The 26,606-nt window shown below is 36.1% G+C and overlaps 1 protein-coding gene across 1 annotated transcript; it reads right to left on the bottom strand.

Annotated features, from left to right (window-relative positions):
• Positions 1-1,658: 1,658 nt before the first annotated feature.
• Positions 1,659-4,869, bottom strand: LOC131071101 (cytokinin riboside 5'-monophosphate phosphoribohydrolase LOG1). Its single transcript, XM_058006806.2, has 7 exons — positions 4,569-4,869; positions 3,243-3,340; positions 3,076-3,106; positions 2,812-2,911; positions 2,648-2,718; positions 2,385-2,528; positions 1,659-2,120 (listed from the first exon to the last, which is right to left on the bottom strand). Exons 1-7 carry the CDS (start codon positions 4,695-4,697, stop codon positions 2,028-2,030), a joined length of 666 nt encoding a protein of 221 aa, XP_057862789.1. The 5' UTR covers positions 4,698-4,869; the 3' UTR covers positions 1,659-2,027.
• Between the last annotated feature and the right edge of the window lie 21,737 nt (positions 4,870-26,606).

The raw sequence follows: 26,606 nt of genomic DNA, 5'->3' as shown, positions 1-26,606 counted from the left end.
GCATTACATTCCCACAAGAAGCCTATCATCAAGTACAATATGGACCCATTTCTTCCCCACATAGAGTAGAGGCATTTTCAACCAGTCTCTAAAACTAGAGAACGACCTCTAGTTGCTTAAATACGGTAACCTTTTGTTTTCACGCATCAGCTTTTACTTTTGAGTTATGATGAAGGGGGACAGAAGGTCCTATGGTGGGACTGGGCGCAGGCATTTCCGCTATTTTGACCTTTAAGAAGGGACCCATAAGACCGGGCTCTTATGTCTGGGAAGCTTTGAACATTGAAAATAACAATTCCTTGTATTCGTCTTAATTGCTTTATCCAGATGCATAAATAAAAACTCGATTCATCTGGTCGGCCTAGCTTCCAGCCAAAAGTGAAGAAGCTCAGAAGAAACTCCCCACAGGATGGGAAGTTATAGGCCCTTGCCGTACATTCCGTCCCCGCCAATTGACAGAAAACTCTTAATTTTTTAACGGACCATGTGCTATGGCTACTGAGTCAAACTAAATGAACTGGAAAAGTGGCCGGCAAAACAGACGCGTGTACTTTTACATTTCTGTTAAAACCCAGCTTGTCCTTTCATCTTTTCCTTTTGTCTTTTTACCAGTCGCCCAACTCCTACCAGAGAGTCACTGTCCATTGCAAACGTAACACAAGGCGAAAACCAAATCAAAAAATAACATTACAGTAACTTAAATAAAAAATGAGCTATAATCATGATTCAAAATGTTTCCTTAAAAACTTTTACTTTTGCCTGAGAACAATTTTGTTGGTTCTGGGTGGAACTTTTTAATAAAGAAGGAATTTTATATGTTGTATAAAATTACTGTTAAGGACTAATTTTACCATGTGCTTAGCTTTATGGAATCCAACTATGCGAGTCAACATCCATCACTAGTTCCATTAAAGAATGGGTCCATATCTATAAGGCCATTCAAACATCATTGTTCAGAAGAAATTGATATTCCATGGGCCGGAGAGTTGTGTTGTACAATTAGGCCGTTCATTGAAGTGGCTCAAATAACTGGCGTACGCACTTGTTGCCAAAAGTGTCATGCAGTACTTACACCATAAGAGATTCTTATTTGCATACATTAAAGTGGTGCAAGTATCTGATGCACGGGTCGGTGAACTATTTGAACTTACACCAGGAATTTGAGACAAATTAAGGCTTTCTTTGTTTAAATCTGGATTACAGAGTTCCAAGTCTAAAAATAAAAATGATGGGTCATGAATGAACAGTAGCTTTTTTTATTTCTGGAATTGCATAGTTATAATAATAGTTTTAAGGGCGTTGGGCGCAGTAGAAGACAAAACAAGCTTCCCATAACAAAGTGGCAAAGTATAGTAATTAAATAATAAGTCAAGACATAGGGATGTGTATGCAACAGGCTAAATAAAAGACATGCTAGTTGGATTTGAGGCCCTAGTGCTTTAAAATAGTAGATTTTCCCGAGATACGTGGGATCATCTGGTGGCATTTTTATGTGGAGGTGGTGCAGTTGCCAATAGCGTGCATTAATGTGACTGCCCTTTGCTGGGCTTATGATGAAGCACTAAGTCTATTCTTTGGAACAAAGGCTACCAATATTGTCTTTAGTGTGAGTGAGCACTTTAACTTGCAAGCTCAAGTGTACTTAATGGACACGAATATGAAAGAGAGAGAGAGAGAACAAACAATTCCTTCCATTCACCATTAGTGAGATGTACAAACATGTCATATGAGAGATTCCAACACGGAAGATGGAAATGAAATTTGTGCAAAATAGATTGAATTTTTTAAGGGGTTACGTCGAGCACAATTGTGCATTGTCAATGCCTTTTTCTCTACATCTATGGTACAAATGAGTTTCCCTCTGTGATTTCTTTGGGGGAAACTCCCATTAACGTAAAACTCTTTACTTCTCGCGGTTGCAAAAGATTTATACATTTCCCCCTTCTCTCCTTGGGTCTTCTTAATAAAATTTCTTTCCTTTTCAAGAACTCCTTTTGTCAAAGTATAAATTAATGAGCCCCGTGTCTCTACCGTGCAATGTCCGACTTGGGAGAATAACCTAACTGTTCGATCTCCCAGCTCAATTTGGAAGCCACTCGATCATGTCTTGGGACGTAATCCTAAAGAAAACAATCCAAATCTTATTAGAACCAACTTAAATGCAAGTACCTAATCACAATGTTGCCATCAAGAATGAAATTTGGAATTTGACATTCTTAACAATATAAGTACCTAATCCACCCACAAAAGCTATAATAAAAATTCTAGTGCCTTGAGCATTCTTCAGCAAAATTGGTCTTAAAACACGTTTCAAGGCGTCTTGTCACATTTTTCTTGCCTTCAATTCTTTAGCAAAAAATTGCATTACAATATCGATTTCTCACCTCTAATTTCCTCACTAGCTCTTTGGCGGTAGGAGCAGATACAATTATATGGCGGGCGGTGGGGTTGATGAACCCTTCTTCAACGGCCTTGTCAATGAAAGACAACAGAGAGTTGTAGTATCCTTCCACGTTCAACAACCCAACCTGAAAAGTAAAGCATTTCGGCAGAACAATGTTTAGAAAAAATTGACACCACATATTTCAAATGGACTTATTAACGGTCTTCAATTCGATTCAGGTGTCATAGGGAGTAGAGAAATTACTGGCTTGTCGTGTATGCCGAGCTGAGCCCACGTTATTACTTCCAGTAATTCTTCCAAAGTTCCATAGCCACCTGTCAGTAGAACATTTTTCACTCCTTCAGTTAGAAAAACTGTGATCTAGATTAGGAGAATTTGATTTACTACATTTTAATTTTTCAACTGACCTGGTAAGGCAATAAAAGCGTCTGATTGACGGGCCATCTCAGCCTTTCTTTGATGCATGTCTGCCACGGCTTTCACTTCACCTACTGGTTCCCCCGTAATCTGTTGAAAGTTCAAAAAAACACAAAATGCAAAGATAAGTGAATGAATAATTGCAACCTGCCGGTAAAATCTACCGGCAATTGAATTTTTAATATTAAAAAAGTTCCAATTTGAAGTAATGATTTGACCATTTTTGTCCAATATGCAGAGAGCTCTGTATTTACCTCTCGAGGCATTAGCGTTTTGGGAATAACCCTGAAAATGAACACAACCGGAATTAGCGCAGGGGATGGACTTTGAAAGCTCGGAAAGAACAAATTGATAATCTGTGATGGCAAAAAATTTTGTATGAAGAATTCGAAAACTTCGATTTTCGGTTGAGAAAATTTACCCTAAAACATGGCGACCCCCTTCGTGCACGGCCTGTGAAACTAGACCCATCAGTCCCACGCTGCCTCCGCCGTAAACAAGATCTATATTTCTTGAAACCTGAGAGGGAAAAAAACATCTAGTTTTAGAAATCACGAAGATTTGACCCGATTCCGCACAAATTAGAGTCGAAAAATGCCATTAAAAGGAATTTGCTTAACTAGATTTTCTCATTCTCTGTTTCTGAAGCTAAATAATGTCAATATAATCCAAAAATGGAAAAGACATCAAATCGTTGTAAGAATATGTTGTGAATGTGCTCGGCAACATAAAATTCCGGAAAGCTTTGCACCTAATGAATAAATTTATCCATTCTCTGTTTATGAAGTTCAATGATGTCAATTTCACGCGGAAACGGAAAAAAAAAACGGAATCCTGGCGGAGAAAAGGGCCTGATTATGCTTTGCGAAGTATAATTCAAGAAAAAGTACTTTCTCAATGAATGGATATGGAGTATAAACAGCTCTCAGCTAGCGAGATTTCCTCAAGCAATAAGAGCACAGAATTCGTGAGATTTATTGACATAATTACTACAGCCATTCAAGTTTCGGAATTTCATTAAAACCAGAGCAGAATTTCAATAAAGCTAAACTCTGCGACAATGGAGACTTCTTCCATGTCAAACGAAGGGCATCCTAAAGAAAAATCTTTCAAGGTCAAATGGAAAAAAACAGAGCTTCCCCCGTGAAAATCATTTAACAGGACAATTTAATCGAATTCGCAAAAGCAGGATGCTAAAGTCACAACTTCAGCTACTTGAAGATTTCTCTTCATAATGAGCATCTCAAACATCATACGATGCACCTTATACAATGTCTGTGGACTAAGTATCCTCAGAATCCAAGTGAAGCAGAGCCAAAATATTTACAACGAGAACTAGGCCGAAAAACAAAAAGCATTTCGTTGACAGAATTATTTTCAGAGCCTTTAATCAAAACCTCAAGTACACAACAAAAATGTTCACAATCTCAGGAATCCCCCGTCCATAGTACTTTATTTCACAAAAAACAACAACTCAACCTATCGAACCAGATCAGAGTACATTATTCTCTGATCCGTAGCCCAAACTTTTGAGCAATTACAGTACAAAACAGCGGCAAATTAGCCTGAAAAAAACCAGACAAAAGACACATAAATTTCCAGACCGTCAAATCCTATTCCAGGACACACAGAATCAAATTTAAAACCACAAGAAAGACTCAACCCGTGACTCGACCTCCAAACACCACATCCTACATTGAAAACCAGAAAACAAACCAATAATTAATGGCGGATTGATTTGATTTACCAGCTCTTTCCCTAGCTCAACTGCTGCATCCTGATAACTACTCTTCTTGCCAGGGCTGCTTCCACAAAACACACACACCCTCTTAAACCTGGACCTTGTATTAATCATCTCCACTGTTTCCATATCCATTCCTCTGCTAATCCTTTTCTTCTTTGCTCTTCTCTTCTCTTCTCTTCTCCTCCACGCTTCCTCTTGCAAATTCCAACTCCTCACCCTTCACCTAAATAAGTAGATACGCATTGTATATATCATCTATCTCACTTGCGCTTGGTCTTCCTCGCCCCTGCCCCGCAACTGGTCCTCCGCGGGATATATTTAATTAGAATTAAAAAATGTGGAATAAAAAAAAGATATAAATATATCCATACGCTCCACGCATAGGCAAAATACTAATATATTCTCCGACACTCCAATTTTGTACTCGTATTTCCAAATTACTATTATTATTAACACACTCGCCCCCATCAAGCATGCCGCCACGCCCATTTTTACTAATCACTAACCTTACACGCTTCTAAATAAAACCGAATTAAAATAAAATAAACCCCGCAGTAATAATGCTGCGTTTTAATAATTATTGTTATTATCATTATTGCCTCTCAGGCCTTGTCATGTCCTTAATCGGAATCGCCTCCAACTGCCAATTATTTCTTCCCGATTAAAATAATTAATAATTCCTCGTTATCTTCCCTCCATCTTTTATACTTCCCCGTCGTGCTCTTAATTTTTTAAGTTCGTTTTGCGTTGCTGTTGGGTTTACGACGGACACTGACTCTCAGACAGGCGACACATACGGAAGCAGCGATTGGTAACCACAGTTTTCTAACAGAATCCGTAAAACCTAAGTAAGTAAATACCTACATCAAATTAACACTGTTTCTGTTTTGTCCTGCACGTCTACACTCCGTTAACAGTTCATGTCAGTTGACGGGACATGGCTGTGTTTGTACGGTACTGTCCACCCCGGTCCCCGTAGGCTGTTTCTTCAGTACCCTACCCCCCCGGCTAGCTTCACATTAATCATGTTACAACAGGGCCTAGATCAATGAACAATGAACAATGAAATGGGATGTGGGGTGGGGTGTTGTGGGGTAGCAATAAGTTGTAATAATTTTTACATTTTGGGAATTATAGTTCAATGTCTTTAACTAGATCAAAGTTTCCTTTTCTGCAAAATGTAAGAATTCAATAATACAATTTTTGAGTTCAATTTATTGATTCATGTTTTGTGAATAATGGTTTGGAAGAACACATCAGTCATTAGTTTGAATGGTGGTCTAGTCAGCACTCATTGCATCTAGGTGACAAAACTTACAATCAAGGCTTTCCAAGAAGTCATCTATCTCAAAACTACTTCAAATTAAGTATATGGTTAAGTAGATATTTGCTCCTATAATCAAACTCACTTAACTTGTTACTACCCAATTCCCAAAACCTTCACTAGCGTTTGGTGTTCCTTATAAACCACTCATGATTAAGATCCTTAACTCCTTCGATGTGAATATTCTTCTAAGATTAAGCCCACTCTGATTGTTACCCAACACATTTGCGACATTATGTCTTGTGAATCATTCATAATAAACCTCTTTAACTCCTTAATTATGCAATTTCTCTTAGAGCACGCCCACTTAGCTTGCTAACCCAATTACAAAACCTCTAACAAATTTTTGTCTTGGCTTGCTAACCCATTTGCAAAGTGTCTTACAAATGTTGCGTCTAATGAATAGAGGTCCTTAGCTGCTTAACTATTTAGTTTCCCTCAAGATGAAGTCTACTTAGCTTGTTACCCAATTCACATTTTTTTTAGTAGTTATGTATCTTAATAACCTTTTTATGATAAAGCTCTTTAGCTCCTCAACCATGTTCAAACCCACTTAGCTTGCTAACCCATTCACAAAATGTCTAACAATTGGTGTGTTTTATGAGCCATTTATTATAAAGGTCCTTAGCTCCTTAACTATTTAGTTTCCCTCGAGATCAAGTCTACTTAGCTTCTTACTTGATTTACAAAACTTTTAGTAGTTTTGTATCTTATTAACCATTCCTGATAGAGGTCTTTTGCTCCTTAACCATGCTCAAGGCCACTTAGCTTACTAACCCATTTGCAAAACCTCCAACAAGTATCGTGTCTTACAAACTATTCATTATGGAGGCCCTTAGCTCCTTAACTATTTAGTTTATGTCAAGATCGAGTCAACTTAGCTTGTTACTTGATTTACAAAACTTTTAGTAGTTTTGTATCTTATTAACCATTCATGATGGGGCTCTTTAGCTCCTTAACCACGCTCAAGCTTATTCAGTTTGCTAACCCATTTGCAAAGCCTCCAACAAGTGTTATGTCTAATGAACCATTCATTATAGAGGTCCTTTGCTGCTTAACTATTTAGTTTCCCTCAAGATCAAGTCTACTTAACTTCTTACTTGATTTACAAAACTTTTAGTAGTTTTGTATCTTATTAACCATTCCTGATAGAGGTCTTTTGCTCCTTAACCATGCTCAAGGCCACTTAGCTTACTAACCCATTTGCAAAACCTCCAACAAGTATCGTGTCTTACAAACTATTCATTATGGAGGCCCTTAACTCCTTAACTATTTAGTTTCCGTCAAGATCGAGTCAACTTAGCTTGTTACTTGATTTACAAAACTTTTAGTAGTTTTGTATCTTATTAACCATTCATAATGGGGCTCTTTAGCTCCTTAACCACGCTCAAGCTTATTCAGTTTGCTAACCCATTTGCAAAGCCTCCAACAAGTGTTATGTCTAATGAACCATTCATTATAGAGGTCCTTAGCTGCTTAATTATTTAGTTTCCCTTGAGATCAAATCCACTTGACTCGTTGCTTAATTTACATAACTTTTAGTAATTTTGTATCTTATAAGCCATTCATGATACAACTCTTTATCCCCTTAACAATGTTCAATCCCGCTTGTAAAATCTAGCAAGTGTTATGTCTTATGAACTATTCATTACAGAGCCCTTAGCACTTGGGTCAAAGTACCATCGGGATGTATGGCCTCCAAGAAACCCTCAATACATCATCCATATGAACATCACTTAAACAAAACAGATGTCAAGTGGGTCAATTGTATATAGAAAAAAGTTCCAATAATCTGCTCACGAAATACAAATCAATAAATTTTACCAAAATACTACACAATTAAATTTTGATAAAACATCACATATATCTTTATGTTTTTGATAAAAATGAGAATAGAATCCCAAAGTTATAACCTCCCCCAAACTTTAATTGAAAAAAAAAAAAAAAAAATACCCTAAACCATAGTGCCCTATGTGGGACATAAGGAGTTGGGGTTATAGGACCCTTGGAAGGGTCAAAATGTTGGGAAAATGCGTGGAAACTAGGTCCTCATGTGCTCCCCTTCCACGACTAAAAGTAAAAGCTGATTGGACGAAAGTAAAAGTTTGCAAGAGTTGTGGAAGCTTCAAAGGTGATAATTTTTTTTTTTCAGTTTTACTTCCACCGAAGAGAATATGCCTAGCGTGTTCGATAATGTGTCTAATATTATATTATATTCTTTTTGTTATCGTAAATTTTAGCCAATACACATGTTGAGTAGATTCCGGGCGTAATGACTAAGATAGGCAAACATAAACATGTGAAGTTAAAATAGGTGGGATATTTCAAAGGGGTACTTAATAAAGCATGTACTAATAAATATCTTACCAGGGTAATAGTATCAATTATGTTCATTGTATTTTTATTTATATGTTTGAGTTGGTTTTATGGTAAAAAATTTGTAGTTTTAACGAGAGGTTACAAATTACAATATCATAAGGAGGGACGCGTCTATTCTGGTTCCAAAATGACAATACAGATTGACTAACACGCGTGTTAGTCAATCCGTTTACATTGTCGATTTTGCAATAAACGGTTGCGATTGACTAACATGTCGCTATCATGCTGTACAAAAGGTCTGTCTTGGAGCCAGAATAGCTTCAGCCCACAAGGAGTAGGGTATGTACTCTTATATTTCAAGTACAATTAGTTAACTAAGTATTAATCGTAAGAGGACATTTGTTTTCCTTTTTTTTCGTTTATAATTTGTCTAATGGCTACTTTTTTATTTTTTATTTGAAATTGTAGAAATAACAAGACAATATTGTTTTTTAATAGAGTTTTGAAGTTTTTATAGTACTATATTATTGTAAAGAAATTAATTTGATTTTCTTAGGAAAATAAATTTGGATTTTATGAGTGTGGAAAGTATTTATAATTTATTTAATTTAATTTAGAGTGGTGGTAGATTATGTGACACAATTTGGAATATCATAAATAATAAAAATGAAAATATTTAGTTGATATTGGTGATCAATAGATAGTTGTTTATTATTTTAATCATAACTTTTGAATCATTATTCAAGAAAAATTATTCATGTATCGATTAGAAGTATAACAATGAAATTTGAATTAAGCCTTTCTCCAAATTTGGCGAGGGTCAATTTTGTGGTGTAGAATCAATTTGGATTGTGTCATGGTGTACAATTAATGCTACTTTCCCATAATCGATCCCATTCCATGGAATTGACCTTCAATGCAAAAAATCACCTCTTGATATGTGAATTGTAGGAAAAAGTGGTGTTTATAGACATTGAATGGGAGTTTGCTAGATAGGGTGACTCCCCTTTCATCAAATAGATGAGTGTATGAATAACCTATTAATATATTCCTATCAGTAATGAGGGGTCCAAATTAAAGGGAAAATGTTATAATTAAACAATTTCAAACTAGAAACCTTCTTTGGGTAAGAAAAAACACCCAATACAATTAAATGGTGTGATAAACACAAATCTAGTATTCATTTCAATGTATAATGTCATGCATATAAGAATTTATCCATGCATTAAAAAATGGATGGTACACATGAGCTAGAGGTGGAGAAAAAGGACTTTAAAGCCAATTATCTTTGGATTGTGGCCAAGACAACTAAACCATGTGTAAAATTTTAAGACCTCTTACATTCCTATATTTGGGGGCAAGGGCAATAAATTTTTTTTAATCAATGGAAACAACACGAATATTGTCATTTATAAAGCCACTAGATCATGTGCCTAAGCTTTTTATAGAATTATATTTTAGGATGGATCTTGATTCTTTTAGTACTAGAGTTATACATACAATGCATTAGTCATAATTCTTAAGAGGTATTAACCCTTCTTGTGAGGAGCTAGTGTGTAATGTCATTTTAGTTGATTCTAGTGACACAATCCTTCAACATGCCTTGTAAAACTAGCACCAAGATGTTTACACAACTAATTACCATACCATCACCATATTAGTGGGTGGAAAGAGATATCATATTCAAGAAGTGACTCCCTAAATTAAACATCACACACAATCTCCATACCAAATTACACAAATATCATTTAACATAATTGGGATGGTTTTATTTTAAGAAGGATAAATGATCTACCAAGATAATATGTCAGCCAACAACAAAAGATTTATGCGAATAATGCATTGCTCAAATTAACACTCTACTCAAATATGCCTTGACCAAAACAGAATAACCAAGGGCGGCCTTAATTGATCTTCTACACGTTTCCTTCTTAATTACCAGAACACACACTTCAATTATCGGAGCACAACAAGGGTCTACCAGACCCATAGACATGAACCCATACGCACAAATTCCAAGCACAACGACTTCCATCTTCAAGATACGATTACCATAGATTTAGAAGCATAAGATTCATAGATCAAGTTGCAATATCAGAGTCCAAATAGCAATTCAACTATACAACTAATACCAAGTGTAGGCATATGAAAATAGTCAACACTTGCGGCGCCATACTTTAACATGTCTGTGTTACCTTCTTTTAGGGTTTTCACATCTTATTAAGACTTCTTCTATGTTGCACATTTGATCTTTATCATCTGTTAACATTATGTCATTCTTCTACTTTCTCTTCCTATTCGATCAAATTTAGTTGTTTCAATTTGTTGGAATACAATGAACCTAGGAACACTGAGAGGGGTGGGGATGAATCAATGTTATGCTGGTAACACAAGATTTTAACCTTTTATAACATACACATATAAACCGGTAAATGAAGAAACATATAAAATGAAGTAAATAAACCAGCCACATGAATGAACACCATAACACACTGAATTTATACGTGGAAAACCTTAAAGAGGAAAAACCACGGTGAGATTTGTGACCCACAATATCAATTCACTGGCCATATGAAAGATATTACATAGCATGGGGGCCTACACATGCAGGAAGGCACATTGCCTAGAGCACACTGCTCAACACAAAGGAGTCTCGCTGACTACAAGCTTTTGCTGAAATAAAATAGTACTGGTGAACTCACAAAATGCATCTGCAATGCCAAAATGAGTTCCAATTAAAGCTCTGTTCTGTATCGGTTCATAAACCTTGAACCTTCTACCGGTATCTCCTTTCCTCCAAGAACGCTTTACGAACTATCTACTGATCATAGCATGATATTACATTCGCATACAAATGACCTTCATACATATCCTTCGCATCACACAGTTATGCTACCATGTCATATACATTGTCCTATATCAAAATGACCTAACAGACTGACTTATATACCCTTTTCAAACAATATACCTTATGTCGGCAATGTCAACCCAATACACTAATTACAAAATGATTTTACAATAAAACCTTTCAGATCCAGACTGATGTCAGCTTTACTGAAGTGCTAGAAGTCGGTGTCAGTGTCGATGTCAGTGATGACCCTAAATACTCCAATGTCGATATCCGTCGATGTATGCCTCCAAATGTCGGTATATGCCAGTATATGCCTTCAATAGAATCTTGTTACCATCAATGACAACATATGATTCCAATGAGTGTCAATTGCCAACAATTTCCCCCTTTGGCATTGATGACAACACTCATGTGAAAAATGGATTCTCTGTCGGTTCAATTGAAACATGAAACATGCTCCCCCTGAGCTGATTGACCCTGTCAATAATAAACTCTGCCTATCCTCTCCTTAGGATTACATACATATTTTTCACATAATATACACTCCCCCTTTGACATCAATGTCAAAGACTGGTGAAATAATTGAAAGAATAATTACAAATTACTTTACCGGAGCTTGACCAATCTCAAAATTTCTGGGTAAGCTTTCTCTAGAAATTGTACATAGGTATCCCAGTTGGTTTTGAATGTTTCAGATATGAATACAAGTCCACTCAGTAAATGTGCTAGTGTTTCTTTCTTAGTGACTTCTGCCAGTGTGGTCTTTGCAAGCATATCCATACATTCCCTCTTGTGTACACCAAGTGAATCCAATCTTGGACTCACCAAACCTCTAAGACTTCTTTCTCTCCGAATGATCTTGTCCCTTTCCTTTTCAAAAGCAAAAAATTGGCTCTCCAAGGTCAAAATTTGTCCATCAATGGAAGTTGTGAATGAAGTTAGTCCATCAAAAGAATTAGCAATATTCGCAATCTTTTCATGTAGTTCCTTTAACCTCTGATCTACATTTGTTGTAAGAATTTCTATATTACAACAGACCCTGTAGATGTTAGTACACTATTTCAAAGATTTTTCAATGTGTACAAGTTCATCTTCAACCTTCCTCTTCTCTGTTTCAATAATTTGGTCAAAAGCTGCTTTCTTGGCCAAAGTAAATCTTTCAAATGCTTTCTTGTCAGAAATCTGTTGCAATGATTGAAAGTTTTTAGATATGTGTTTTGTCAATACCTTAAGCTTGCCGAAAGGGCTTGCTTCATTTTCAATCATACAATCAGGAATCAATCTATGCAAAATTGTTATTGATTGATCTATTATTCCTTTGTCTACAGATCCCTCCTTTATTAGCTTTTGAGTAGCCATCATCATTAGCTCTGTGGGACTCATCTCTGTGATTGACTTCTTCTCAACTTGAGAAGTGTCAATTGCCAAAAGTTTTGCAGGGGAATCAATTGTCGATTCAATCTCCTTTTCCTTATCTTCCTTATCATTTGTTGGTGAATCTATTTTCTCCTCCTCTAATGCACCGGTGGCTTCGCCACTTGGTGCAGTATTTGTTACTGTTGGTGGCGTATTATCCACAATATTATCTGTAGCATGTACATTATCTATATTACCTTGCCCAGACTGTACAAATGTAGTCTCTACCGGTTTAGTCTGTACATTCTCATCAGTTTTAGGTTTAACTATCGGTTCACTCAAAATTTAAATTGAACTTTCCAAAATTCCTTTCCCTTTAGATTTGTCTGGAATGATGGGAGCAATTGCCTTAGCAAATTCTTCTTGAGAGGTGAGAAAATCAGGATTCTTTTGGAAGAATTTGGTCCAACCATCTCTGGTCTCATTTATTATCTTATTAACTCTACCCATCATTAGGCCTATTTGTCGGGTTTTGCTGCTAAAGACTGTTCTATTAGCAACATCTATACATCTTTTCATTTTCTCATTATTTATAGAGCCACACATATTCAAAAGTTCAACTTCTTTGATCTCTCGGTCTCTCCTAATTGCATCTAATTTCCTAGCATCTAACTTATTATACAATGATAAGGGAATTTCTTTCAAAATCTCTACCAAAGCCTTCTTATATATGTCTAAATATAACAAAATCGCTTCTTTTATTTCATTTTGCTCACTATCTTCTAAATCTTCATAGAATTTTGACACATTTTTCAACATTCCATCTTTAGTTACCTCATCAATTAACTTAGCACAAGTTATTTTACCAGATTCAATTGCTTCATCATTCTTTTTCTTCTTATTGGGGGTTGCAGGAGCGGATGGAGCAGGCTGCCTCTTCTGAGTAGGTTTCCTTGTCGGAGGTGTGAGTGTAGTTGTTACCTTTCTAACTAGCTTCCTCCTTGGTTCCACCTTCTTCTCCTCTATCGGAGGCTTGTCACCTTTCTTCCTATGTAACCTTCTGAATGCAAGAGGTTGATTATCCTCTGGATCAAAGTCAAAAGTGATAGAAGAAATGAAAGTCTCAGGTCTCTTCACCTCAGGAGCACTAGCTAATGCCGGTTGATCTACCAGTTTAGATCCAAAACCTAGTTTTGTATCTATCCTGTGCATTACATCTTGAACAAATTTATATATTTTTTCTATCTTCTTTTCTCTTCTTTTCCCGTTGAAACTAGTTTTAACTTCAAAAGCCTTTTCCTCTGTAGTGCCAAAGTATTCAACCTTATCATCCAAAGGAGCATCAATCAACATTTTAGCATATAACTCTAGAATGTTGTCATCTACCTCATAACCTAGTTCAGTGACCCATATAGTTCTAGGTTCCACTGATTCCATCAGTGTCTCATCTATTTTTACCATAAAGAAAATATCAGTGGAATATTTATCCATAATGTGTTTAGAGATTCTTTCCCTCAATCTCATGTTCTCTTGAAATTTTTTGAAGTAGCCCCAAAGATTCTCATCCCTATTACTACCAAGACCGATGATTGCATTTTTGATCTGCATACCTACCGATATGTCATGATCCCAACACTTCTTTCCCAAACCCAATAGCTCATTCATGAAGTACAACATCAAATAGACAATAAGATTGCCAAACCTGAATGTTCCTTTCTTAACCCTTTAATCTTGCCAAGATTAATCATTAGCTCACTCCTCAACCATTCACACAAGTCATATTTTTCATTATTCTTTATCATTTGATATGCAGCATGAATGTAGGAATTGGAAACAAAGTTCAATCGACTTGATTGAGTTACCTTGTAGCCGATGGTCATGCTGGAAAATTTCACATCGGTGTCTTTGATGGTGCTGACCCTCATAGATCTTCCATCATGGGTTGCACTGGTGAGCTTCTCAACCACAATGTTGGAGATCTTCTTTCCTAGTTCCTATCCAACTTTAGGTAAGCTGGTGATCGCTTGAATAGATTCTTTGGTGATCATGTGGGGTTGGTCCAGCTAGATAAATTCATTATGGACCCTACTTAGAACATATTTGATCACTTCATCCTTGAATCCCAGAATATACAGGATTCTGGTTAACCCTAGATCCTCAATGATTTGATATTCCGGTTTGATTATTCTGGAGCTGCCTAGTATCATAGATTGATACATCCCCTTGATTTCCTCAGTGCCTAAATCCTCCAAGGTGCAGTGAATATAGGCCCTAACATCTTCAACATAAACCATGCCATCAGGAACCCTAAAAAACGCACTAGTAGAATCTTCTTTCATAGCAATTTGGGGAACTTCCTTGAAAATAGGCCTAAGCCTATCCTTGACCTCAACAATAGCGGGATTTGCAATAAAAGTAGGAGCAAATGATGATCTGGATGCCATTGCAAAGAAATACCTGGATAATAGTCGTCGGTTGAAGGGTTTTGATTACTTCTCAGATGACTGCTAGAAATTATTCAGAATGCCTTTACTTGCTCTTGATCGCTTATGATTTGCCTTTGCTTCCCTTTGGTTTTCTCAAGTGTTGGGTGAGTGAAAATGAGTCCATTTTCCCTTTTTATTAGCGAGTAAACCCTAATTCTTCACTGTCATAAATGCTTAGCAATGTGCCCTACCGGATGTCTGTTTCACAGTTTTATGTTGGGTAAACCTCCATCAATGACCAATACCACTCTCCATATCTCTTCTAGGGAATATGCAAGATTTGCAATGAATTTCCAAACCCCTAAAGCATATGCCTCAGTTACCAGTTGAATTTCCTGTCGATGTAGGAATGCTTTGGTCTACCGGTGGAGTTACAGGTGCAGTAACTGGTGTAGTTGCATCTCCACTTGGTTCTTCAGTTTTTCTAACCCATCTCTTGGTGTGATCTTGATGAATTTCATCTACCTTCTGCTTTCCTTTTTCATTTGCTTTATCATTGCTAACCGGTGTAGTCTTGCTTATGCACTACTTAGCAATATGACCTATTTTGTTGCATGCATAACATGTAACATTGATCTTTTGAATTGCTTTGACATATCTGATGTCATTCCTTGACCTACATTGATTAGCCAAATGACCAAACTTTCCACATGCATGACATTTAACATTCATTCTGCAATCTTTTGACTTATGACCATATTTCATGCAATTTGTGCATTGACCAGGAACTGAATTGTAGCTTTGATTTTCTCTATTTCTACATTGTCTAGCCATATGCCCAAATTTATTACAAACAAAATATCTACCATTGAATTTGTAAGAATTAGATTGCCTTACCGGTTTCCTTTGGTCTGATGAGTTTTGCATACCGGTTGACTAATCTTCATTTGTAGTACCAGAGATTTCACCTTGTACAAATCCAAGTCCTCTAGAATATTCACTTTGCCTTTGTTATTTCAATAAATCATCCAACTGTGCAACACTAATCCTGATTTTTTCTTTATACTCACTTGCAGTAGTCAGATCATCTCTCAGAGTAGTTATTTGTCTTTCAAGCTCTTGTTCATTATTTTGGGAATATACCAAATCAGTTCTCAATAGATTATTCTCATGAGTCAATCTGCCACATTCATCAAATTTGTTCTTCAAAGATATAAGAAGATTTTCTTCCTTGTTCTTTCTGTCCTCAATATATTATTCTCATAGTCAGGTCTTGCATTTTATTCTTCATGAGCATGTTTGCTTGGCTCAGCTTCTGACATTTTTCCTTAAGTGCATTTTTCTCTTCATCATCCTGGTTTTACGAAAGTTCCTTTCTCTTAGCTTGAGCTGATAATAACCTTTCTTGCAGAACAATAACAAATTCATTAGAAAAATTCAATTCATCTTGCAATTTTAGGTTCTTCATCCTTTCAGCATCATAATCCTCAAGAGCCATCTCAAGTTGCTTCTTCATAGCCATGTTTAATGATTTCGGTTTTAGGATCTTCCTCAAGCTATTAAACTTCCTCTGAGGTACGAGGCTCTGATACCAATTGTTCGAATACAATGAACCCAGGAACACTAAGGGGGGGGGGGTTGAATCAATGTTTTTTCGGTAACACAACATTTTAACCTTTTATAACATACACATATAAACTGGTAAATGAAGAAACATATGACATGAAGTAAATAAACTAGCCACATGAATGAACACCATAACACACTGAATTTATATGTGGAAAACCTCAAAGAGGAAAAACCACGATGGGATTTGTGACCCACAATATGAATTCACTGGCCATAAGATATTACATAGCATGGGGGTCTATACATGCAGGAAGGCACACTGCTCAACACAAAAGAGTCTCACTGACTACAAGCTTCTACTGAAATAAAACAGTACTGGTGAACTCACAAAATGCATCTGCAATGTCAAAAAGAGTTTTGATTGAATATTTGTTCTGTATTGGTTCATAAACCCTGAACCTTCTACTAGTGTCTCCTTTCCTCCAAGAACTTTTTACAAACTATCTACTGATCATACCATGATATTACATTCCCATACAAATGACCTACATACATATCCTTCACATCACACAGTTCTGCTACCATGTCATATACATTGTCCTATATCAAAATGACCTAACAGACTGACTTATATACCCTTTTCAAACAATATGCCTTATGTCGTCTTAGAATACAAAATATATTCAATGTTGGCCCAATACACTAATTACAAAATGATTTTACAATAAAACCTTTCAGATCCAAACTGATGTCGGCTTTACTGAAGTGCTAGATGTCGGTGTCGGTGCCGGTGATGATCCTGAATACTCCAATGTCAGTATCTGTCAATGTATGCCTCCAAATGCCGGTATATGCCTTCAATAGAATATTGTTGCCATCAATGACAATATATGATTCCAATGAGTGTCAATTGCCAAAACAATTTAGGTCTTACCAATGTCATTCTCAATTGTCATTTCATGATCATGATCTACTTTTAATGTTATTCAATCATCATTTATCATTATCAATTTTTGTTAATTTCCATTAATCCTTGTTAATTTTGATTGATTTGTCATCGATCCTTTATCAAAACAATCTTGTCAATTTTGACCAATTTGTCATTAGTCTCTATCATTATCGATTTAATAAACTTTTGGTCCATGTCAATTATCTTCTTGATCATGATCATCATCATTCATTTATCGAATCAATTGTGTCATGACATTTTTTTAACCTATTTCATTTCTTTTCTCCTTTCTAGGGTTTAATAATTCTTTAATTATTAATCCTTTCCAACATCCTCCTTAGGATAAATGAATTTATTCATTTACCTTATGTCTTTGTCACAATTAAATACTTTATTTAATTGGGTAATTTCCCTTTTGTGGGCTAATTAATAAATGAAAAATTATTAATTATTCCCACATTTCTCTCCCTTAATTTTCTCCTAATTTTGTCATAATTTTTCATTCCTAATTTCATGCTTCTCATTTCCTATAATTTATCCCACCATTTCTCCACTAATTTGTCTCCACCTTTTGCTCAAATCATGAAGCTATTTTCGTGGCCAATTTGAAGTTATTTTCTCTCGAAATTTGTCATAAATCATGAAGCAAAATTTGTGGCTAATTTGTCATAACTTGGAGGCTTAAATCTCTCTCAATTTGTCATATTTTGAAAGAGAAACTTGTCATGAATTTGTCAATCAATGTGTCATAAATTTTGTCATTAAATTATACCTTTTTCAAATCAATCATTTTAATTTCATGATTTTCCTCAATTTTGGTCTATAAATTGAGCTTCTATTTTCAATCATTTAAAAAACCATAATTATAGTACCCTCATGTTGTCACTTTCACTTTGCAGCTTTTCTTTCAATCATGCTTTGAACTTGTAGGTGAAACCCACATAATTTGGAGGCGAAAGAATAACAATGGAGTCCATGGAAGGAGAATTTTGCATATGGTTGATGTTTTTGTTTTGAAATCTTGTCTTTCTTCCTCTATTGAATGTGATAGGATCAATGTCTTAGCTTGTTATGTTTTGTGGTTGCAAAACTTAGGCTTTGATGTTTTACCTATTTTCCTACCTCACACCAAGACTAGCAAAACAATAGATTGTAGAACAAAGGATCTTCAGAAAAGTACTCTCCATAGACTATACGTTCCTTATTGCTCAATATCACATACATACCTATATTCCATAGCTACTTATTATGCATACTTGACTTCCTCTATTGCTCAACATACTACATCTGATCTTAACCAAATCATAGCCTGGTTTGACATCAATGACAACATTCACACAAATCTAACATTATGTGGTCCATATTTGAAGAGGCTAAAGGTGACTGTTCCGATTAATAGTTTGTTAGATTGGACATAGTTTTATGGTTCACATTTCTTGAAATTGTAATATGATATTGGTAGATATGAATACTTGATATATCTCAGTTTTAAATTCCCATTTGATTCGCAATTGAAGTTGTGATGGTTTGAGTATTGTCTTGTACAATGACAGTGTTGTAGTTTGTAGGAATGTGTTGCATTCATACGCCTTTAGTAATTTTGGTTGTGTAGCTTAATGATTTATCTATTTTTGTGTTAAGTGATTCTATGTTGAGCAACCACAAGACTCTTGGTGGTCCACATCTTGTCTTGAGTAAGATCGGTTGGTTTGCCTTAATGGTTCTATCCTTTGGAGCCAACCTAAGCAGTTTTGGTCCATACAGTAGTGTGTAAAATTGTAAGAGTTGATCTGGGATGGATAGGAAGGTGTGCAGACATGGTGTGATCTTTCACACATTTCATTCTTCCTTTAATATTACGTTGGAGATTTTTTTTGGGTCAACTATTTGTATCCTACATGTTACATCTAATTAGGTCGACCTAATTGATGTTTCTTTGGTTGAGAATGGTATATAAACATGAAATCCATTTGGAGGAAATAGATGTAGCAGATGTGAGAAGTGAAGCTATGTATGGTGTATCTTGTGAGTGCGAAGGCTTGCAAGTGTAGTTGAGGAGTAATGAAGCTATTTTTAGATGTGTAAAAAAAGTGAATTGTAATAAACATTTCAAAGGATGTGTTCTTTTGTAGGTCAACTATATCAATTCATTGTATATAGGTCTATTATATCGTGGCCTAAATAAGTGATCTTCATTTTTTGCAAGTCCATTGTATCTTTTCCTAAGGTTGTGCACCTTAGTCTTGCAAGTCAAAAATAGGAGCAGTGAGGTTCCTTGGCCTTGAGCCTAAAGCTTTGTAATATATTTTCGCATAAGGATAGTTCTCATCGTGTTTTTTTCCTCATTAGGTTTTCCACATATAATCTTGGTGTTCATGTGTGATTGCTCTTTTGTGTTTCAGTTCTATATGGTAATTGAAATGAATGGTAACTAAATGGATGGATTGGCTAAGTATTAATACATGCTAATTCAACCCCCGCTAGCATCCAAAAGTCTTCAATAGGATTTGGAAGCATGAGATATGAAAGATAGTGTATACCTAAAATGCGATCTTCAAAAAGATTAGATCTTCTCTTATGGCAATGGAGCTTATATACAAGAAGAAATTATCTATATAAAATAATGTTGGCAAGAGACACTTTACATGTCATTTGGTGATTTCATTGATGGAAACTCTCATTAGAGATCCTATCTGTAGTGTTTGATTTGATCCTACTAGAAGTCAAAATGTAGATTTGGTTAGGTTTGGTGAGTTAGAATAGTGCATCTAGTAGAATATAGTATTTTTGATGTAGAAGCATCCTCAATCGATGAGAAATATTGCATCAACCAAAAATATTTGCTTTTAGTTTTGTTCTTGTTCTGTGTTGCAATTTCTATGTTTCTTCTGAAATTTTTTGGTAGTTGTTCCTTTTTCATTGTGGATCAAATTGTTGGCTTCTAGAATGGTTATTGTTCCTTGTTTGGGATTTTCCAGTTCAATTTGATTCTTTTTTGGTAAGTTATCACTTTCAAATTGTCTATTTCTTGGTTCCCAGAGTAGTTTTGAGCTTAATGGCTAGTTGGAGATTTCTTCTCATGTGGAGCAATTTCTTGGCTTGCGGATCTATTTGGTACCATGTTCAATATTCCTTGGCCCTTGGTTGACCTTCCTTGGTGGTATACACTTCATTTTCATTCTTAGCATAGGATATCTTCACGTTTTAGGGCCGACCTATTTTACACGTTTCATTTTCTTGTTTTGGAGAATGTCATCTTTTGTGGTCAACCTGGATGTGTTCTAGATGATATATATTGATGTAATTGATCTTTAGGAGAGAGGGAAGCATATATAGAGGTAGATAAGAAGAAATGTGATAATTTAGTTTCATGATCTGTAATTTGGAGATCCGGATCATTGTAATCTAGAATGTATGATGTAACTGGTCCTCCAAGAATATTTTTATTTCCAGATGTTGTCAATTGATTTATGATGAATATATGATGTTGTGGATGTCTCTGATTGAATTTTATATGTTTTGTGTTCATGATTACATTGTGTTACTCTTGTTACATGATTCAAACTATTCTCTTTGAGGGCCCTCCAAACCATGGCTACATCAGATGGTATTAGAGCTAGTTGTGAACCTTGAGGCATTCCTTTGGGTGAACAGATTACCGATTTGAGGTAGGCTACAAGTGTGTTCAATATATTTCCGATGGAGAGGTAATTGAAACCTTGTAATTAGATCAATGAGTTGAGTCAGTTGCACCAAAGAAAAGGGAGGAGATGTTGCCAAGGAGGATGAACCCTAGGAGGGTAGAGCAGATGATGGAGAATTTCAAGAATGAGATAAGGAATGAGATCTGAAACATGTTGGTTGGTCTGTAGAGGAATTTAAAATCAGAGGATGAATATGAAGAGGTAGGAGAAGAGATTGAGGCCGAAGAGGTTGAAGGACCAACATATGAGGAAGAAGAAATATTTCTTAGAGAAGTGGTGCAAGTGAGTAAAATTCATAAAGTTGAGGTTTCTAATTTTTTGGGTTCGTTGAATCTGGAAGACCAGATAGACTGGATCAAAGAGTTGGATGACTACTTTGAGTTTGAAGATGTTAAGGACCCATAAAGAGTTCGGTTAGCATGAACTAAGTTGAAAGGGCATGTTTCTTTATGGTAGAAAGAGTTGCTGAGAGATAGAGCGAAGAATAGTGAGATGAAAATCACTCAGTGGAGGTAGATGGTCATGAGATTGAAGGCTAAATTCATTCCGGGAGACTATGAGTTGGAGTTGTTCAAAAGGTTGCAAAACTTGAAGCAAAAGGACATGAGTGTGAAGGAGTATACCAAATAATTTTACAAGGTGATGATCAGATCTGGTCATCGAGAGACAGATAGGGAAAAGGTGGCTAGATACATAAATGGACTCTGATTTAACATCTAGGATGAGATGAGTATGCTAAAGATTCCTACAGTTGAGGAGTCTTATCAATATGCGTTGAAGGAAGAAGATAAAGTGAAGAGAAGACAATATAATAACCCTAGGGGAAGGGAGAGACAAGCAACAAATAGAGGGCAGATGCGTGGCAATATGGAGAAGTAGACTGTTGAAGAACCAAAATCTAAATGGAGTAAAGAACCAGAGCAAAAGACATAAAGGAAAGGAGTTAGCAGTAAGGATTTCTTGGGTACATGTTTCAAGTGTGGGGAAACTAGACATAGACCTTATGAATATCCTTAGGGTAACAAGGGAAAGGCATGAAATTTTGTAGCATGTGAAGATCTAGAAGCTAGAGGTGCAGGTGATAACTTGATAGAACCGAAGCAAGGAGAATCCCTTATGTTGAGAAGAGTCTTGATGGATCAGAGAAGTGAGGATACCAGACCTACTCAAAGATAAAATATTTTCCAGACTATTTGCAAATTAAGAGGTAAGTGTTGTAAGGTTATTGTGGATAGTGGAAGTACTAACAATCTGGTATCAGAAGAGATGGTGAAGAATCTTGGTTTGAAGAGGCTTAAGAATCCTTGTCCTTACAAGGTGGGTTGGTTGAAAGATGATCATGTGGTAGAGATGAAAGAGCGGTGTTGGGTGAACTTTAGTATTGGTCCTTTTAGAGATGAATTCTTGTGTGATATCTTGCATATGAGTGCATGTCATGTTTTGTTGGGTAGACCTTGGTAGTGTTGGTAATTGACACTCTATTGCTTGGTTTCACTATGTTTTCATTGATGGCAACATGATTTTGGGTTCCAGCTTCATATGGTGTACCGACAGGCACTTCACAGATTCTACATCGACACCAACGCCGACATCAGCAGAACAGAAATATTTCTTTGGTCACCGGTAATGCAGGCCAACATGGTATAGAAAAGGTGTTGGCAATTGACACTCATTGGATTCATATATTGTCATTGATGCCAACAAGATTCTATAGAAGGCATATACCAATAGATAACAAAATTTGAAGGCATATACCAACAGATACTGACATTGGAATAATCAAGGTCATCACCGACACCAGCATCCAGCACTTCAGTGAAACCAATATCAGTTTGGGATCCGAAAGGTTTTATTTGTAAAATTATTTTGTAATTATTGTATAGGGCCAATATTAAATATCTTTTGTATTTTAAGCCGACACATGGCATATTGTTTGTAAAGGGTATATAAGTCAGTCTATTAGGTTATTTTGATATATGAGAAGGTAGAAAAAAGTGATGTGAAGGATATGTATGTAGGTCATTTGTATGCGAATGTTATATCATGCATGGTCAGTAGATGGTTTGTAAAGCATTCTTGGAGGAAAGGAGATACCGGTAGAAGGGTTCAGGGTATATGAACTGGTATAGAACAAAGCTATAATGGAACTCTTTTTGGCATTACAGATGCATTTTATGAGTTCACCATTATTGGTTTGTCTTAGTAGAAGCTTGTAGTTAGTGAGACTCTTTTGTGTTGAGCAGTGTTCTCTAGGCAATGTGCAGGCCCCCATGCTATGTAATATCTTTCATATGTCCAGTGAATTGATATTATGGGTCACAAGTCCCACCATGGTTTTTCCTCTTTGAGGTTTTCCACGTATAAATTGTGTGTGTTATGGTGTTCATTCATGTGGTTGGTTTATTTACTTATGTTATATGTTTCTTCATTTACTAGTTTATATGTGTATGTTATAATAAGGTAAAATCTTGTATTACTGGCAGAATGCTGATTCACCCTATCCCTCTGAGTGTTCTTGGAGTCATTGTATTCCAACAATTGGTATCAGAGTTTGGTGCCTCAGAGGAAGTTTAACAGCTTGAGGAAGATCTTGAAACCAGAATCATTGAACATGGCTATGGAGAAGGAACTTGAGATGGCACTTAAGGATTATGATGCTAAAAGGATGAAGAACTTAAAACTACAAGACAAATTGAATTCTACTAATGAATTCATTATTGTTCTGCAAGAAAGGTTATCATCATCTCAAGCTAAGAGGAAGGAACTTTTGCAAAACCAAGATGATGAAGAGAAAAATGCACTTAAGGAACAATGTCAGAAACTGAGTCAAGCTAACATGCTCATGAAGAATGAAATGAAAGACCTGACTATGAGGATGTCAAAAGATATTGAGGACAGAAAGAAGAAGGAAGAAAATCTTTCTATATCTCTGAAGAACAAATTTGAAGAATGTGACAGATTGACTAATGAGAATAATCTATTGAGAACTGATTTGGTACAATCCCAAAATAATGAACAAGAGCTAGAGAGAAAAATAATGACTCTGAGAGATGATCTAACTATTGCAAGTGAGTATAAATAAAAATTTAGGATTAGTGTTGCACAGTTGGATGATTTATTAAAAAGACAAAGGCAGAGTGAAGATTCTAGAGGACTTGGATTTGTACAAGGTGAAAGCTCTGGTACTGCAAATGAATATCAAACAACTGGTATATAGAACTCATCAGACCAGAGGAAACCAGTAAGGCAATCTAATGCTTACAAATTCAATGGTAGATGTTTTGTTTGTAATAAATTTGGGCATATGGCTAGAAAATGTAGAAATAGAGCAAATCAAAACTACAATTCAGTTCTCGGTCAATGCACAAATTGTAAGAAATATGGTCATAAGTCAGAAGATTGTAGAATGAATGTTAAGTGTCGTGCATGTGAAAGTTTGGACATTTGGCTAATCAATGTAGGTCAAGGAATGACATTAGATATGTTAAAGTAGTTCAAAAGAACAATGTTACATGCTATGCGTGCAATAAAATAGGTCATATTGCTAAGTACTGCAGAAGCAAGACTACACTGGTTAGCAATGACAAAGCAAATGAGAAAGGAAAGAAAAAGGTAGATGAAATACAACAAGACCACACCAAGAGATGGGTTAGAAATTCTGAAGAACCAAGTGGAGATGCAACTACACCATTAACTCCACTGGTAGACCAGAGCATTCCTGCAATGGCAGGAAATTCAATTGGTAACTGAGGCATATGCCTTAGGGGTCAGTAAATTCATTGCAAATCTTCCATATTCCTTGGAAGAGATCTAGAGAGTGGTATTAATCATTGATGGAGGTTTATCCGACATAAAATTGTGAAACTGACATCTGATAGGGCACATCACTAAGCATTTATGATAGTGATTAATTAGGGTTTACTCGCTGATAAAAAAGGAAAATGGACTTATTTTCACTCACCCAGCACTCGAGCAAACCAGATTGAAGCAAAGGCGAATCATAGGTGATCAAGAGCGAGAAAAGGCATTCCAAAGTATTTTCAGCAGTTATCTGAGAAGTAATCAAGATCTTTCAACTGACGATTGTTATCTAGATATTTCTTTGAAATGGCATCCGGATCATCATTTACTCCTACTTTCATCACGAATCCCATTGTTGTTGAGGTTAAGGATAGGCTTAGACCTATTTTCAAGGAAGTTCCTCAAATTGTAATGAAGGAAGACTCTACTGGCACATTCTCGAGGGTTCCCGATGGCATGGTTTATGTGGAAGATGTCAAGGCCTATATTCACTGTAGATTGCAGAATTTAGGCACTGAGGAAATCAAGGGGATGTATCAATCTGTGATACTAGGTAGCTCTGGAATAATCAAGTTAGAATATCAAATCATTGAAGACCTAGGGTTAACCAGAATCTTGTATATTCCAGAATTCAAGGATGAAGTAATTAGATATGTTATGAGAAAGGTCCATAATGAATTCATCTGGATGGACCGACCCCACATGATCACTAAAGAAGCAATTCAAGTGGTCACCGACTTACCCAAAGTTGGACAGGAACCAGGGAAGAAGATCTCCAACACTACGGTTGAAAAGCTCATTGGTGCAACCCATGATGGAAGGTCGATGAGGGTCAACACCATTAAAGATACAAATGTGAAATTTGCCAGCATGATCATTGGCTACAAGGTAACTCAATCAAGTCGATTGAACTCTTTTGCTAGTTCCTGTATCCATGCTGCATATCAAATGATAAAGAATAATGAAAAGTATGACTTGTGTGAATGGTTAAGAAGTGAATTAATGTTAAATCTTGGCAAAATCAAAGGTGTTAAGAAATGAACATTCCGATTTGGCAATCTTATTATCTGCTTGATGTTGTATTTCATGAATGAGCTACCAGGTTTGGGAAAGAAATGTTGGGCTCATGACATATCGGTAGGTATGCAGATCAAAGATGAAATCACCGGTCTTGGCAGTAACAAGGATGAGAAGTTATGGGGCTACTTTAAAACTTTTCAAGAGAACATGAGTCTAAGGGAGAGAATCTCCAAACACATTGTGGAGAAATATTCCACTGAAATTTGCTTCATGGTAATAATAGATGATACATTGATGGAAGCAGTGGAACCTAGAACAATATGGGTTACTGAATTGGGGTATGAAGTTCATGACATCATCTTGGAATTATATGCTAAAATGTTGATTGATGCTCCTTTGGATGATAAGGCCGAACACTTTGGCACTACAGAGGAGAAGGCTCTTGAGGTTAAAATTAGTTTCAACAAGAAATGGAGGGAAAAGAAAATAGACAAAATGTTTGCATTTGTTCAAAATCTAATTCACAGGATAGATATAGAACTAGGTTCTGGATCTAAACCGGTAGATCAATCGAAAATGGCTAGTGCTCTTGAGGTAAAGAGGCCTGAGACTTTCATTTATTCTATCACTTATGACTCTGATCCAGAGGATAATCAAGCTCTTGCATTCCGAAGGGTACAAAGGAAGAAAGTTGACAAGCCTCCGGTAGAAGAGAAGAAGGT

Source organism: Cryptomeria japonica, chromosome 11 (assembly GCF_030272615.1).
Source record: "Cryptomeria japonica chromosome 11, Sugi_1.0, whole genome shotgun sequence".
In the NCBI taxonomy this organism is placed as follows: domain Eukaryota; kingdom Viridiplantae; phylum Streptophyta; class Pinopsida; order Cupressales; family Cupressaceae; genus Cryptomeria; species Cryptomeria japonica.
This window is presented reverse-complemented; position numbering and strand designations above follow the sequence as displayed.

Coding starts and splice junctions, on each gene's coding strand:
- LOC131071101 (XM_058006806.2), bottom strand. CDS start 4,697: ATGGATATGGAAACAGTGGAGATGATTAATACAAGGTCCAGGTTTAAG. Junction 3,341..4,568: donor TTGAGCTAGGGAAAGAGCTG/GTAAATCAAATC, acceptor TTTCCCTCTCAG/GTTTCAAGAAATATAGATCT. Junction 2,912..3,075: donor AAACGCTAATGCCTCGAGAG/GTAAATACAGAG, acceptor AACTTTCAACAG/ATTACGGGGGAACCAGTAGG.